The 17,954-nt window shown below is 34.0% G+C and overlaps 1 protein-coding gene across 8 annotated transcripts; it reads left to right on the forward strand.

Annotated features, from left to right (window-relative positions):
• Positions 1-1,672: 1,672 nt before the first annotated feature.
• LOC311294929 (general transcription factor II-I repeat domain-containing protein 2-like) lies at positions 1,673-14,854 on the forward strand. Of its 8 annotated transcripts, XM_084416025.1 has the most exons (7): positions 4,825-4,931; positions 5,374-5,697; positions 6,549-6,866; positions 7,472-7,801; positions 11,799-11,945; positions 12,082-12,107; positions 12,418-14,854. In XM_084416025.1, exons 1-7 carry the CDS (start codon positions 4,883-4,885, stop codon positions 12,532-12,534), a joined length of 1,311 nt encoding a protein of 436 aa, XP_084272151.1. In that variant the 5' UTR covers positions 4,825-4,882; the 3' UTR covers positions 12,535-14,854. The 8 variants fall into 8 exon arrangements, with proteins under 8 accessions (XP_084272150.1, XP_084272149.1, XP_084272153.1 ...); XM_084416024.1 differs by lacking the exons at positions 4,825-4,931; positions 12,082-12,107; positions 12,418-14,854 and adding an exon at positions 1,673-1,782 and having other exon boundaries at positions 10,123-11,940; XM_084416023.1 differs by lacking the exons at positions 4,825-4,931; positions 12,082-12,107; positions 12,418-14,854 and adding an exon at positions 4,451-4,637 and having other exon boundaries at positions 10,123-11,940.
• The last annotated feature ends 3,100 nt before the right edge of the window (positions 14,855-17,954 follow it).

Consider the following 17,954-nt stretch of genomic DNA (forward strand, 5'->3'; position numbering starts at 1 on the left):
GCCGCACTCGTACTGACTCTTATTCTGCCTGACAGAAAGAAAAGCTCGTAGCTTACTGAAGGCGGAGCGTTTTGACCAATCAGATGAAAGGGGCGTTTCAGCGCCGCCCACGTGTGCAAATGAAATATCGAACCCATAAACCGATTTGTAAACCACAAACGAAAAATGAAAATTCGAGCCAAAATCTCATTTTTCGTTTTTTAAACTAAACTAAAAAACGAATAAACGAGCTGGTTTTCATTTCTTGTTATTCCATTCCAAACAAGAAATGAAATGATCAAAAAGTACACGGACCGTGACGTCACCCCATAACACATTTTCCCTCCACTTGTCAAATCACGGTGCTAATGCTGCGATAATATATGGAGACAGATCGAGATGCCTGTGTGTTTTGTACCCAAATGTCACCATTCAAACCAAATGGGCTGTTCTTTCTTCAGATTCCCGTCTGATGTAAAAACTAGGAGCGAAGAGTTGTAGTCCACAAAGTGCTCTCACACAAAGTCTAACCTTATCAAACTTCTACCCGTTAAATTGTAGCATTCTTTACACGAAAAAATTAAATTAAAAAAACCACAGACAACATATGTTCACATTCATGGCAAAATTCAAACGGGACCAGAAAATAATTATTTTCTCACATTCAATTTCTCACATGACAATTCTTTAATTGTCATGTAGAAGCAAACACATGGACACTCTAACCAATACATAACAAATTAAGTATTGCAATTAAAAATTATTTTACCTTGAACTCACAGCCTGGTGTTACATCTGTAAACATATTTGTCTTGACCATATTATGTGCAATTACTACATCTGTGATTTCCTGCGCTAGAACATAGCCAAGTACTTGATTTTCTGAAGGAAAAATGACTCACTAATTTATCCTTGATTTGGTGCTTTCCGAAACACAATGGAAGGAGATTCAGGCAGGATTTAAGATGAGATCACTCATCATGATTTGCCAATTACTTTTTGTGTAATTTCCTTAAATCTGTTTGCGTCTGTGCTGTACTGTCACAAAATAAATAGAATTTTCAGAATGTTGTGATTTCCATTTTTGCACTAATAACTAATGTTTTTGAATTTGTTGTACGCCTTATTAATCACACTGTTTTTATATTCTCAGCCCTGAAATATTTTAGTCATATCTTGGGCCCTGATGTCAAAATCCTGTCAAAAATTATTTTCAACCTCTGGGACTGTCCAAAGGGGACGTTATAAAGGGTCAATCGTATCTATTCTCACGATTATTCTGAGCACAAATAGTATTTGTCTGCAGTTTAACACTTAAATTGAACAAAAGTTAGAAGCTATTTCACGTTATTGTAATGGGTGGAGATTATGCAAAGTTTGAGAATGATCGGAATACATCACACACATCAACTATCAAATCTGAGATTTACGAAGCATTTGTGAATTCATAGGTGAGATTTCATAAGGTCTATTTTACATGCGTGCAACTTACTCATATATTTACGAAAGTTTTATTTCACAATACGTGCTGTTTCACATGATAAATTGTTCTGAAAGTCATTTTAACCCTTAACCTGAAATATATACCTGAAAATGTCTTAGGCCATCAATGTGTACTTATGATGGGGAATTGTTTCATTTGGACGTGGGGAATTGTTTTAATTTGGACTCTGTGCTTATGTTTTGAGACAGTGACCATCGACCTGCATTATATGACTGACAGACAAGAACGGTTTGACCTAAAAATATCAAAATTGAAACTACTGCGGAAACAAAGACACCTACATCTTGGATGCCCTTGAGGTAAGCTAAAACATATCAAAAATTAATTTCAAAGTGAACTATCCCTTAAATCATAACGCACTTTTCACATTTTATATGGAAGTAATAACCGACCTTTTACTGGAAGCACATATAATTTAGGAAATTTAGATGAATATTACTTAGCCTACATTATCTGATAGTTTCAGCTTATAAACCTGGGATAGATTAACATTTATCATTTATCATGATTATAATAAGTGCCTTGTTTCAGACGATGGATTAGGGGTTTGTTGAAGGTTGAGAAGGAGTTCAGTGTTTCTGAAGTGAAGATTCTGATAGAGACTCATTATAATGGAAACACTCGGCGGCGCTTATTTACTGTAGTTACTTCATTATTATTCAATTCAACAATAACCTACTTATTATCTTGATACATTCATAGAACAAATGCTTTGTGATATTTAGGAAGATGGAAACACTCAAATCAACATTTAACACTCAATGACAACTTAAACCTTTAAGATTAACCGACATGAGCTCTCGGCACAGTCAACGTCATTATTTCATTTACAAATGTATTAAATGCACAAATATGAAGAAGATTTGCACTACACATCTTGTACTGTCAGTGTTTACTTGACTTGTTATCAATGTACTGTATTTGCATAATACAATGTGTAAAGTGTATAAAAACGTATACACATTATTTTGCTTCAAAACTATGTTTGTGTCGTGATTCAGGCAGAGCTGCTTTATTTAGTTCAATACAACTCACAATCTGAAATGTCACTTTTGCTCTTTATGTTTCTCACATGTTTCTACTGTAAGTGTACAGTATCATTTTTACTGTTGCTTTTAATAACAGAATGTGAATAAATGCAACATTTTAAATAAACTATTTCATTGTTATGAATTATCATTATTTAAGCAATTTATATTTTCAGTGAAAAGATTGTGCTAGTCTTTGTTTTATATCATTAATATACTCTTCAATGTTAATCATTTTTTGAATTAGTTTTGAATTATATATATTTTTTTCTGTGTTCATTTTAATTTAGTTAAATTTTTATTCATTTTAATTTTGTCATTTTTATATATACTTTTAAATATATGCCTAGTTTTATTATTAATATTTATTTATACATATTTATTTATAAATATTTATTTATACATGCATACAGTTTTAGTACTTCAACATAAACTAAACAAAATGTAGCCTTGGCAACTAACTATTCAAAAATAAGTTTATTATTATTATATTTCAGTAAACACCTTCAACACGTCACACTGAACTACACAAGGTTTTACGAAATTAATTTCAATAATTAAATGACACAATCACATGATCATGACGTGCAAAACATCAAATATTTAATATTTATAAATTATTTTTGTAAAGAGCTTTATATAGATTTTCTGTGATTATAATGCAAAAAGTTATAAAGGACAATTTTACCATAAAATGAATGATTTGATTATTGTGAGAATAAATTCTTAAATTCTTAGAAACGTTCAAACCCTGAAGCTTTTCTTCACATTATTACTGTTTCATATTTGACACAGTGTGTGATTAAGACTGTAAATATGAGAGACTTTAACAGTCACTTCTGGAACAATCTAGAAACACACTTTAAAAACATATTCACATTGTGTCAACTTCAACTTTTCTGGATGATCTGAGAACTTGTTTAAGAAGTTCAGAACTTCTGAAATTATCTGCAAGTTTTAGGTATCAGAGTTTTGATTTTGTTTTCTGTATATTTATATTATCTGATCATTTTATTTTTCTGAATTAATTTTTAAAGTAATTTTACTTCTGATCAGTTATTCTTAAAAATCTAAATATAAGGTTAATTCATGGGATTCGGTAATATTTCAACTTGGATTTTTGTTTTTTAAACTACATATTAATCATTTTCTAAATAGCCCACATAATTAGGCACAAATTATACCTAAAAAAAGAGAGTATTTTCTCACATCTGGTATTTAAGACCTTTTATTAATTTCAGTGTTTTTCAGATTTAAACTTTTATTCTCAACCCCATAATGGACAAAATTGACTTGTTTTAAGGAGGATTTTATCAAAAAAAAACTTGCTATAAAACAAACATCTAGGCTGCCAACTGCTCATGTGTCCCTCATAACAATTTAATAACTACAAATGTAATATTTATAATAATTGGCGTGACAGGGTTGAATTCAGACTGAGGGACATCACTTTATAGTCAGGTTTTTTAAAATAAAATATCAAATCTTGCATTTTTTAAAAATATATATTTTTCACAAGAAAGTAACACAAATAAAACCTTACAAAATTGCCACAAAACAATTACACTGTGTACATTTTGTGCAATATTTTGTAAGTACAAATTCAGTGAAGTACCTCAGGGACCTGACAAAATAGTAATAGTAATAGAACAGAATAATAGAAATAAGACATTATTTTATGATAAAAAAAAATATATATATATATTTAAATGCAATAATTTTGTATTCATTATAATGGACATTGTGTATTGTGGAAATTTTTTAATATTTAATGTTGGTGAACCAACACTTTAAAAAGTCTGGGGGACTGAAATATTACCGATTCCCAGGAATGACCCATAAAATGTTAACGCAGCACTGCACAAACAGAACCCGGAAAATACTTTTGTTTTGTAGTTAGAGAAAAACGTCACAAAACGTCATACGTCATCGCAGTGCAGCGCGTAAGGAGGAGCCTCCAAATGATTACTTTCATTTTAACTCGTGAAATAATGGCGTCGCCACTAATGCAGAGTAACAACAGATCACTTTTACTTCACTGAATCTGCGTTCATCTTTGAGCAAAAATTGAAAATGAAGCATGTCTCTATTTCTTTTCTTATTGTTGACGTGCTTACGCCTGCGTGGTAAGACATTTATATCCTACATTAATATCTCCTTTCCCGGTAAAACTAACGACAAAGTTTCATAATATGCTCTATTAGCTTTATATTCGACGGATATTCATCTATTGTTTGTATTTTACTCCATCAATGTAAGACGTTTGTCTGATCTCTTTTCTGGTCAACGATATAGGCTAGTTCGCTAAACGAAACCGTTAGTTCGCGGCCCAGCCCAGCTTCATTCAAAACATGAACAACAAATTGAACAAATGGTATATAACATGGATAAAACCTCTAAAAGTAACATGGCTTCATACTGTGAGTAAATGTTGATACCTGTGCATAAACTGATCAAATGTGCATTGGTAGTGCAAGTCGCTTTGGATGAATAAATGTGTAAAATAAAACATGATTTGATTTAAGTGTAAGATTGAAACAGTAAAAATGAAAAAGATTAAATGATAAATGTTACATTGTACCTTAATGTTTTGGGGAAAAAGCAATTTTCTAACAGATTATTATGGGTAATACTCATAATATTCATGTATTGTAAGATAACATAAGTTGAACATAAGTTGTTCAAGATCCTCCATGAGACTCGTGTATTTTTGTCTGATGAGTGAAAGTGTAAATCAATGATGTTCTTCTGTGTTACATTATAAATCCAGACATCTACTCACAATCTTTATGATATGTAGGAAAGCATTTTTACAGCACTATTATGCATTTGTTTGACTAATGTTAATTGTTTCTTCTTCAGGTGTGTTTACATTTGAAGTGTCAGTGATGGAGGGAGATTCAGTCACTATAAACACTGGTGTTCAAACAAACCAACAAGACAGAATTACATGGTATTATAATAACATTCTTATCGCTCAAATCAATAGAGATCTCAGTTATATCTGTACAGATGTTCAGTGTAATGAAGGTAATGAGAGATTCAGAGGCAGACTGAAGCTGGATAATCAGACTGGATCTCTGACTATCACTGACACCAGAAACACAGACTCTGGAGATTATACACTATGGATCTTCAGCGACAGATTCAGCGGCAGTGGAAAGATCTTCAGTGTTTCTGTTCATGGTGAGTCTTCATGTTTAAAAGCAAGTCTTGTCCATTTAAATCACATCATAAAAGTGTTTAATACTTTTGCAGTGACATTCAGGAGTGTTTTCTCTTTACCTGTATATTAATTCACACACAGCATAAAGATAATTTCTACAAAAACACATTTATTCTTAAAGTGTAATATATAGCTTTAATTTCATATTCAGTGCATTATGATTTAAAAGCGTACTTGTTCTTCTATTGGTGGTAGTTTAACTGTTTTGTTCTGGTGAAGATGTCAGTTTCTCATCATATCATCCACACATTTCAATGCATCTATTATTTATTATTCCGAGTACCTTCAGATAATTTGTGTTCTCGTTTTTGTCTTAATCGGAAAAACAAAGAAATCGTTAATTTATCACATATTCGAACATAAAGAAACCGCAAATCTTTTTTTTTTCATATTTTTGTTTGTGTTTTCATCAAACTTTGTTATAATCCGCCAAATGGAAAAACAATAAAACACGTTGTATTTTTCCATCTCTACACGTTCGGGAATAAAACAGCTCTTTCCGCTGATTGGTCAAGCAAAGATCAAGCTGTGATGTCATCAGTTGTTACTAGTGTGAGTCACTGTGGGTGAATAAAAGTGTAAATGAAAACATGTAATTTAAGTGTACGATTAAAACGGTAAAATAATAACAATAAAAAAAATTTTTTCATTGTATCTTAATGTTTTGGGAAATGGCACAATTTCCTGGAAGTGAATGTTCACCGTGAATCCAGACATCTCTCTCTACTCACAATCTTTATGATATATAAGAAAGCATTTTTACAGCACTATTATGCATTTGTTTGACTAATGTTAATTGTTTCTTCTCCAGGTGTTGATACAGAAGAAGTGTCAGTGATGGAGGGAGATTCAGTCACTCTAAACACTGGTGTTCAAACAAACCAACAAGACAGAATTAGATGGTATTATAATGGCATTCTCATCGCTCAGATCCATAGAGATTCCAGTTATATCTGTACAGATGTTCAGTGTAATGAAGTTACTGAGAGATTCAGAGACAGACTGAAGCTGGATCATCAGACTGGATCTCTGACCATCATGAACACCACAAACACACACTCTGGAAAATATAAACTACTGATCAACAGTTACAGAATCAGTATAAAGATCTTCAGTGTTTCTGTTTATGGTGAGTCTTCATGTTTAAAAGCAAGTCTTGTCCATTTCAATCACATCATTAAAGTTTTTAATACTTTTGCAGTGACATTCAGGAGTGTTTTGTCTTTACCTATATATTAATTCACACACAGCATAAAGATAATTTCTAAACACATTTGTTCTTAAAGTGTAATTTATATCTTTAACTTCATATTCAGTGCATTATGATTTAAAAGCGTACTTGTTCTTCTATTGGTGGTAGTTTAACTGTTTTGTTCTGGTGAAGATGTCAGTTTCTCATCATATCCTCCACACATTTCAATGCATCTATTATTTATTAGTCCGTGTACCTTCAGATAATTCGTTTTCTCGTTTTTGTCTTAAACAGAAAAACAAAGAAATCGTTCATTTATCACATATTCGAACATAAAGAAATTGCAAATCTATTTTTTTTTTCATATTTTTGTTTGTGTTTTCATCAAACTTTGTTATAATCCGCCAAATGGAAGAACAATAAAACCAAACTGGATAAACTCGTTGTATTTTTCGATCTTTACATGTTCGGGAATAAAACGCCTCTTTCCGCTGATTGGTCAAGCAAAGATCAAGACTAATTGTTAATTGTTTCTTCTTCAGGTGTGTTTGCTTATACAGAAGAAGTGTCAGTGATGGAGGGAGATTCAGTCACTCTAAACTCTGGTGTTCAAACAAACCAACAAGTCAGAATTACATGGTATTATAATGACAATCGCATCGCTCAGATCAAAAGAGATCAGAGTAAGTTCTGTACAGATGTTCAGTGTAATGAAGAGACTGAGAGATTCAGAGGCAGACTGAAGCTGGATCATCAGACTGGATCTCTGATCATCATGAACACCACAAACACAGACTCTGGAGATTATACACTACATATCATCAGCAACAGCATCAGCTTCAGTGAAAAGATCTTCAGTGTTTATGTTCATGGTGAGTCTTCATGTTTAAAAGCAAGTCTTGTCCATTTCAATCACATCATTAAAGTGTTTAATACTTTTGCAGTGACATTCAGGACTGTTTTCTATTTTTCTTTTCCTATATTTATTTGAAACACAGCACATACACTACCAGAGAAAAGTTTTGGATCGGTAAGATTTTTAATGTTTTTGAAAGAAATCTCTTCCGCTCACCAGAGGCTGCATTTATTTGATTAAAAAACAAATACAAAATAATAATAATAATAATATTGTGAAATATTATTACAGTGTAAAACAGCTGTTTTCTATGTGTTTTTGTTTCTATGTGTTATTTATTTCAAATAAATGCTGTTCTTTTGAACTTTCTATTCATCAAAGAATCCTGAAATAAAAATGTAAATAACTGTTTTCAACATTGATAATAATATGAATGTTTTTTTGAGTATCAAATCATATCAGAATGATTTCTAAAGGATCATGTGACACTGAAGACTGGAGAAATGATGCTGAAAATTCAGCTTTGATCACAGGAATAAATTACATTTTGAAACATTAAAATAGAAAACCATTATTTTAAATTGTCATAACAATAATATATTTTTTAACCAAATAATGCAGCCTTGGTGAGCAGAAGAGACTTACTTCAAAAATATTAAAAATCTTACCAAAACTATCGACTGGTAGTGTAGAAAAACACATTTACTCTTAAACTGTAATTTATAGCTTTAACTTTAAATTCAGTGCTTTATGATTTAAAAACAAACTAGTTTTTCTATTGGTGGTAGTTTAAACTGTTTTGTTCTGGTCAATATCCTCTCTTATCACCTTTTATTATCATCAGTTCAAATACATTTTTTTCTTCTTAGTTCACCAAGAATCCAAAGTGCAGTGGGTTTGAAGTTAACAAAAAATATGTTCATAAAATGTTTATATCAACCCAGTAAATGTTTTCATTGAGGTCTGTTTGACAAAATAATTCTTCACATGCAAAATAGAGTTATTAACCTATGTTATTAAGATGAAAAATGAATGTCTAAATCAGGCGTCAGCAACCTTAGGCACGCGTGCCACCATGGGCACGTGGTACCTTAACCAATGGCACGATGGCAATATGTGTTCAAGAGTTATTGATGTGTTGAAATCATGGTTGAAATGCTGAAGCACTCTCTCATCCGCAATGCCAAATGACAACGTTCACAGTTGCGCAACCTGTGTATCTATGAGACCCACCCTACTCTGTCTCTGCTCTGATTGGCTAGTAGGCTGACGCGTTACTATAGTAACGCTGCTGGCAGAGCGGGCTTGATAGCGGTATGTCGGCAATGGCAGGCCCGCTAGCTAAGAAAACTAAAGTTAATGTTCGGGCATTCCAGCCCTCATGGACAGACGAGTGGGGATTTGTGTTTCAGAAGGACCGTGCTGTGTGCACATTATGTCTCGAAAATGTTGTTTGCCGAACATCGAGTGTTAAACGCCACTTTGAGACCAAACATGAGAAATCATTCAAGGATGTGGCAGACAAGGCTGAATTGATCAAACGTGCTGTGTCCAGGTATGGGAAGCAAGCTAACACACTTAAAGTCTTCGCCACGGCCAAAGATCATGCTACCGAAGCAAGCTATCACATTGCTAATTGCATTGCAAAATGGGGAAAGCCATTCACTGATGGCGAATATATAAAGGAGGCTTTCATCTGTAGCTCAGATGTTTTGTTCTATGGCTTACCAAACAAAGAGACAATAAAATCAAGAATAAAAGACATTCCCATATCTGCCAGAAGTGTTGAACGACGCATCGAAGAAATGGCTGAAAACGTAAGAGCGCAGCAGACAGGCGGTTTGAAAGAAGCCGTGGTATTTAGCGTTGCACTTGATGAGAGTGTGGATGTAAATGACATACCACGTTTGGCAGTCGTGACAAGATACGGTGATGTGACTGTAAGAGAGGAACTATGTTGCTTAAAGCCAATGCCTGAAACAACAAAAGGTGAGGACATAGCCAGAGTTTTTCTGGATCATTTTGAGGAGCGAGGGATTGACATTAGCAAGATTTTTGCAGTGACAACAGATGGCGCCCCCGCCATGGTCGGGAAACAGCGGGGAGCAGTCACATTAATCGAGGAACAAGTTGGTCACCCCATTATGAAACTTCACTGCATAATACACCAAGAAAATCTTTGTGCAAAAATGTCAAATTCAGATCTTAATGAGGTTATGGCTACAGTGGTGAAAGTTGTTAACTTCATAGTTAAGCGATCTGCTCTAACACACCGACAGTTCACATCTCTGCTCGAGGAAATGAACTGCGCATATAAAGATATCCCTCTCCACACAGCAGTCAGGTGGCTAAGCTGCGGGAAAGTTTTGGAGCGGTTTGTCAGCTGCTTTGATGCTATAAAGGCCTTCCTGGCTGAAAAAGGCCAAGACTATCCCGAACTGCAGGACGAGGAATGGGTTGTGAAACTTATGTTTCTCACGGACATTACGGGACACCTCAACGAGCTAAATCTCCGCCTGCAAGGTGCAGGGCAAACCGTTTTGGACATGTATGACACATGGGCTGCTTTTGTTGGAAAGCTGACAATTTTTTCAAGCGACATTGCCACCTCCACTTTCCGCTACTTCAGACACTTAAGGGAGCTGTCCACGGAGCACAGCATCAGCACCGCTGAAATATGCAAATACATCAGCGGGCTTGAGTCGGAGTTTACAACAAGATTTCGGGAATTTCAGAAGTATGGGCCCATGTTTTCATTCTTGATTAAACCCGATAGCTTTGATGGACATGAACTGGATTTAGCTCTGATGGATTGGCTGGATATACAGAACGTGGAATTGGAGCTGATTGAGCTGAAGACTTCAACACTGTGGGTGACAAAGTTTGCAGAGCTACGGAAACAGCTGGAAACAGCCGCAAGGCATGATCACGGGACTTGCATCTTCACCTGCTGGATATCTGTACCAGATAAGTTTTGCTGTCTCAGGAAGATTGCATTGGCTTTGCTGACAGTCTTCGGATCAACATATATCTGTGAGCAGATATTCTCACATATGAAGAGCGTGCTCAGCCCCTCCCGCAGTCATTTGACAACTGACCACTCCGAAGCTTGTGTGCAACTTAAAGTGACTAAATACGAACCCCAAATTATGGAGCTCAGCAAAGAAAAGCAGGGCCAGGGTTCACATTGACTGGTAAGCATCTGTTTAATGTAGCACACATGACTTTACATACAAGGGCTCTGTCCCAGTCTCTTTTTTCATGTCAGATGTGGATGTTTTCATGGCAGCATTCTTGTATATAGTGTTTGTTACACTTAATTCTCCCTTTGTGACATTTGCTGCCATGCAACCTTTTTGAAATGAGGTAATATGCAAGCAGTATGCAAAATGGGAACTGCATATACATGTAAAAAAAAAAAAAAAATACACAGCATTATTGTATAGTTCTCATATGTCTGTTACTTTTAATTCTCCTGTTTTGACATTTACTGCCATTATAACTGAGTGAAATTTAAGATGTTAAAAAAGAAATGAAGGTGTAAAAAAGGTGTAATGTTGGTAAGGTTAATGATTTCAACTCAGATGTTGATATTTTTATAAGTATGGCAGCCTTGTATCATACTCCGTTTATATTTACAATGTCCTGGTTATGGGAACTAAATGTTATCAAATGTTGCAATGGAATAAAACTACAGATTCCCTGGATATTAAACTTTTGATGTGATGTCATAATTAAACTTAATGTTAACATGGCACACTAATAGACAAGACATTTTGAAAAGGGCACTTTATATCAAAAAGGTTGCCGACCCCTGGTCTAAATAGTCTTTAAATAGTGTTTTAGCTGCTAGTTCTTCAAAAACACACAAGATGGAGCCATTTACCAGTTTAAACAACATCATACAACTGATGACCAAAGTAGACACGTGTAGAAATAAATATCAGACAAAAATACTGTTGAAGTTGAATTATAAGTTACTTAGACAAGAAACAATGACTGTCTGTTTTTAGCTCTTCCAGATCCAGATCCAGGTCCGACTCCAGCTGTTATAACAGGAATATATGCAGCTGTTGCTGTTTCTGTTGCTGTCGCTGTTGCTGTTATTCTTCTGATTGTTGCTGTGATTTACTGTTGCAAGCGCAGAGCAAGAAGGAACGGTGAGTGTAACATACAAATGATTTAATAAGATGGAAATATGAGATTTAAAAACATCTTTAAAAGATGTGAGAATTTTCAATATTTTCCTCTAACCAAAGTAAAGTGTTTAATAGAGTTTGTTGTTTTTCCTCAAAGCGAACAGGACGCAGCGCGATAATCAGGTGAGAAACTACATCAACTGAATCTGTCTGACTGCTAAACAGATTCACATCTGTGCGCTGATTAAATGTTTGTGTGTGATTTACATTTTATATTATTATATACTTAGAGTAATTTATTTAAATAATATTTCAAGCATTTAAATGTGCAGGTTCTTTATGAAAGATGAATTATTGTTTTAAATGTGAAGGGAAACATCCTACATTTTAAGATATTCTGTTATTTTTTGTAATTCCAGGCCTTTGTGTAACTCAAACATCAATCCGGTTTATTTCTTTTTCTTTGTGTTTATCTGTGTTTTTTTATAAACAGGAAAGTGGAGCTGAAGACTCGTCCCCTGATCAGAGAGACACTTTTCTGATGAAGAATCTCAGAGACTCGAACCTTAATCAGACCGAGGCTGAGGCGGCCAATGAGACGCTCACATAACACTTATTGTTTTGATACTTTCATTAAAAGAGAAGATGGGAAACAAGAGAAGAAACTCACATCGCTCACAGAGAAAGAGTGTCACGATACCAAGATTTCTTTAGTTGGCACCAATACTAGAGACATTTCACCTTGACACCAATTTGAACTAATTCAAAATAGTTTGTTTATTAGTTATTTAAATAATAGCCTAAATATATTTTAAAATATGCAAACATTGCTTCAGAAAAGGCAAACGGTTAATTAGTAAGAAACAAAGGAGAACATTACCTCCAATAGCACAAAGAGCGCTTGAGGATTTTCAGGGTATTTAAATGTTTATTAAAGCTGCTAAATGGACTCGGACAGAAACAGTCAGGAAGTGATTTCTCCGTTTCTCTGTAATCTGTAAAGACCCCCTGAAGTCATAGAGTTTTTTAGCTTTCAGTATGAATATGTTAGCCTTAAGGTTATGAATAAGTTAATGCGCTCCGGAAGAATGGCAAAATTTGCATTTAGGAGAAACAAGGTTTCAAAACTTACAGTCTCTCACTTCCGCTAAAATGGATCATGGATTTTTATGACATCACCACGGACTTAAGCTTCTCATCACATCTGTCCAATCAAACGCTCTCTAGAATCTAAAGCTCCGCCCCCTATGCTATAAACACCACCTGGCCATCGTTGACACATCAGGGAGCAGTATGTGTTGGAGATGAGTGTTCGCTTACTCAAACGCTCGAGTTTTTTTCTGTTTTCCAACTGAATGTTGATTAAGAATGAAATGGCTGGAGTTTATTCACTCTTCTACTATTGAATCCAACGTATCATCAGCGCTGGGATTCGCTTCATGGTGCTGTCAAGTACTAATTGCAGTCTGTGAGGTAAACTAAACACTATTGGCTATTTGAAAAGGGGGAGGCCCTATGACATTCAACATGTCCTGCCTTAGCTTCCTGTTTGAGTGGAAATTACGTCTAGGCATCAAACAAACCTGTGCGTTCCAGGCCCTTCAGTGGGACTTTAATAACAGCAGCATTTACACTGCAAGACCTGCACGTTTATTTATTTTTTTCTGCTTATGTTTATATTCATTTATAACAGGTTGTGAACATGAATACTTCATCAAGATGAACATTTTGAACAGCTTCAAGCAATTCCATACTGACGGAGAAGCTGTCAGTCAAACAACACACAGGTCACGCCAACACTACTGATAATGTTATATTTACAATTTTAGCATTAGCATCTTGACAACACTACAGAGGAACATCCCTGATGAAAACACCAGTATGATGTTATCTCTTAACATTAATGCTACTCTAAACGGTTTTTTTTTTTTTCAGCAGAAAATGTTAAAGTTTATGAAGCACTTTGTTTGCGGTGTCGAATCTTTGTGGTTAAAGTGTAAAAGATTCAAATCCTGCAAGGATTGATCCATGAAATATCACCATTGTGTCCTTGACCAAACTCTGAATCTCAGGAACTGAACCTGTAAAACTGCACTGAAAGACACTGAGAAAAGCAACAAAATGCCTAATATGAGTTTATGTAATGTATTTTTTATATATTATCTTCCATAAGTGTTACTTACTGTTGCATAAGCCTTCTACTGGTATTAAGCATATTTCACAGATTTATGTACTGGTTAAACAACAATATGCATTTTGTATCATAAAGCACGTTTTTGTCTTCGTGAAATGTGCAAAAAGTTACTTGCTTTTATTTGTATTTTGTTTTAACAAATGTCTTAACATTGTAACCTTTTATGAAGCATTTGAGATGGCATGCTGATCTTTTTCTTTTTTTTTACTGTTAACGTTAATGATTCATTATTCATATCATCTCTTCGTTATAAATGTTTTCTCCATTTCATGTCTCTTTTAGTTCTATTCTTAAAGAAGGTTTTGCTGTGCTGTGATTGTCCACTGTTATATGATATGTAATTATTGATAACTGATATGTAATTATTTGTGTCATTTATGTATTTATGCCGGCAGGATTTAGAAGTGTTCATCATCGTGTCTGTAGTTATAAATGTTTTCAGAAAACTCATTTCAGTGTCATAGCTGAAGTATAATATGCCAAACTCCTCACAAAAGCTTGAACCACGACCTTAGTAGAATATAGACCTTTCTCTTTTTTTTTTTTTTTTTTACTTTGCATCCGTCAAGGAAAACGTGCTTTGAAGCACAGACAAACTATATATATTATTTTCTGGAAAATAGTAAAGAAATCGAAATATATGTGTATGTTCATGTGATAAGTGCAATTAAAACAGACCTGATTCACTTATAACGGCTGAAGTCTTTTATTATAATCTTTTGGATTTTTAAAAACTTAATTTTCTGATGCTGTTATGCAAAATTTAGGCAGTACGTTTGTAAAAATAGTAATGATTTAGCTGTGAACTTTAGAAAATCTTGCAGTGGATCAAAAATACAATTTTAATAAACATTTTTTTAATTAGCAGTATCTATTAGACAAAGAAGAATGAGCTTAATGGTAATTTAATAACATGTACAACTTGTGGCTTACAAGGTTAAAGCTGCAGTCCGTAACTTTTTTGTGTTCAAAATGTACAGGGTGGGCCATTTATATGGATACACCGTAATAACATGGGCATGGTTGGTGATATTAAAGTCCGGTTTGTGGCACATTAGTATATGTGAGGGGGCAAACTCACTGTAAAAAATTTCTAACCCTCCCAAATAAAACATTTCAAGTGACCGATAACATCTAAATTTTTCAATTGGCCCAAGTGAAATTCTTGTTGCAAAAGTCTGTTAACTGTCTGTTAATTATTGCTCAGTGAGAAATAATATGTCAGACTAATTGAAAAATGTAGATGTTATCGGTCACTTGAAATTTTTGACTTGGGGATGTAATTTTTTTTACAGTGCTCCTCAAGATGGGTGGTGACCATGGTGGCCATTTAGAAGTCGGCCATCTTGGATACAACTTTTGTTTTTTCAATAGGAAGAGGACCATGTGACACATCAAACTTATTGGTAATGTCACAAGAAAAACAATGGTGTGCTTGGTTTCAACGTAACTTTATTCGTTCATGAGATATTTACAAGTTTCTCTTTGTTCACAGCCATTGACATGTCGAAGAGGTTAACACGTGAGGAGTGAATTTTGAACAAAGAGAAACTTGTAAACTTATACAAGTTTATAAAGCGACGAGAATACTTTTTGTGCGAAAAAAAAAAAAAAGTAGTCACTTGGACTATATTAACGATGTCTTTAATACATTTTCTGGGCCGGCAAGTTATAATGTCTATAGAAGCCTATGGAGGAGTGATCCAGCTCTCAGATTTAATCAAAAATATCTTCATTTGTGTTCCGAAGATGAACGAAGGTCTTACGGGGTTGGAACAACATGAGGGTGAGTAATTACTGACAGAATTTTCATTTATGGGTGAACTAACCCTTTAAGTATTTTTGCAAGCATCACACACAGTGAAATGGCCTTTGTCTGATACTTACTACAAAAAGCATTCTCTCCTCCTAAAATTCCAATGCAAGGCTGAGGCTCCAGATCAATAGAATGCGCTTCAGAAAGAAAATGAAATATACATTACCAAAATGACTGAATTTTACTACATGACCATAAAGAATAAAACACGGTGACATTTTACAATTATTACAGAGTGGATAAATCATGGGATACATTTAATAAGGTTTTGACCTGAACTGAACATGTCTACGTTTCTCAAGCACTCATCCCACGTGTTTTCATGAATATTAAAACCAATTTCCTCTTCCCAGTCATGTTTTATTTTCTCTGTGTTTTTGTCAACCTTTTCTAGCAGTAATGTGTACAATTTTGACACACTACCACTCATGGGATGTACATTAACAATTAACAATTCTCTCTGAGGTGGGATTCAAATTCAAAACGGGAAAAAATGTGGAGAAACAAGAGCATATTTTTGTTTTAGCTGTTTAAAAGAGCTTAATGTATAAATATCTGGAACTGTTTCCATGAGTTTCCATTGAAGAAAAAAAAAAAAAAAAAAAGCTTGTGTAACCCTGGAGGAAAAGCATGATTACTACAAATTGGAGTATCCACAATCCACATAGGCTATATATCAGGAATTTTCAAATAAGCTATACCTTAATTTGTTTCCACTCTTCAGTTAAGTTAGAAATAAATAATATGTTTCCGTTGATACTTTAAAGATAAAGAAGTCTTATTACAAGAAGCTTTTTCACTTACTAACCATTCTGGCTTGTCACCTAACTCCACTGAACCCAACTTTCTCCAGCATGCTGAAGTATTTAAATTAGCTAATTATATAATTAAAATCGAGAAGCCCATCCTCCTAATCCTTAAGTTTATTTAGATGTTTCTTGTTAATCCTAGATGTCTTGATGGTTCAAATGAAGCTGGTTATAACAGATTATAGCTGTTTAAAATGATAAAGGGGGATAAATAAAGGAATACAGTGAAATACAAACAAAAATCTTATATAAAAAAAAAAAAAAATGATGGCGTTTATCCTGCCAACCAGTGTTAAGACAAAGACACTCAAAGTTTGTTTGATTTGCATTGACATAACAACTTGACAAATTTACTAAAAAAAGAAGAAGATTAAATATATTAAAAAGAAAGTATTAAATATAATTTTGGTTCATTAATATTTAGGCTACCTGGTTCTTGGACTGACAGGTCTTTGTCTGGATCTTTGAATAAATCTCTGGTTTGAGCAGGGAACTCTATAAACTCATTCTTTTTTTTTCTTTTTTTTTTTTTTGTTGACCTAAAGAGAAATAAATAAATAAATGTCTTACCATGCAAGAGGAATGCCGAAACTATGAACAAATAAACGAAAAACTTCTTTGTCTCCATGGTTTCTCTCAAACATGCTTTGATACTTAGAATGAATGGAGCAGCACTGCTTAAAGGGGGGGGTGAAATGCTATTTCATGCATACTGAGTTTTTTACACTGTTAAAGAGTTGGATTCCCATGCTAAACATGGACAAAGTTTCAAAAAATAAATTGTACGTTTGAAGGAGTATTTCTGTGCCAAAAATTGTCCTTCCGGTTTGTCACAAGTTCCGGAACGTTTTTTTTTATTTTTTATTTTTTTATTATGCCTTAAACAACATATACAGAACAATACAACAGACAATATAAAGCCAGGGAAATAAAAAAAAAAAAAAAAAAAAAACACTCAAAAACATGCAAGACCTTTACATTACTCAAATATTTTGAAGACAGAACATAAACGGACAGTTTTAATAGCCTTTCTATTAGTGCTACTTTGAATAGTACAAAAGTAACTTTCCAATTCTTTAAAAAACACTGTAAAACAGGGTTTTCCGTTAGAAAACTTACACTTATGGACGTGAAACTTAACTAGAAGAATAATCAGATTAATAACAAAAGCTTCTTATTCACATTATCCTGAATAAAATATCCAAAAACTA

Source organism: Rutilus rutilus (assembly GCF_951802725.1).
Source record: "Rutilus rutilus genome assembly, chromosome: 8".
Taxonomy (NCBI): Eukaryota; Metazoa; Chordata; class Actinopteri; order Cypriniformes; family Leuciscidae; genus Rutilus; species Rutilus rutilus.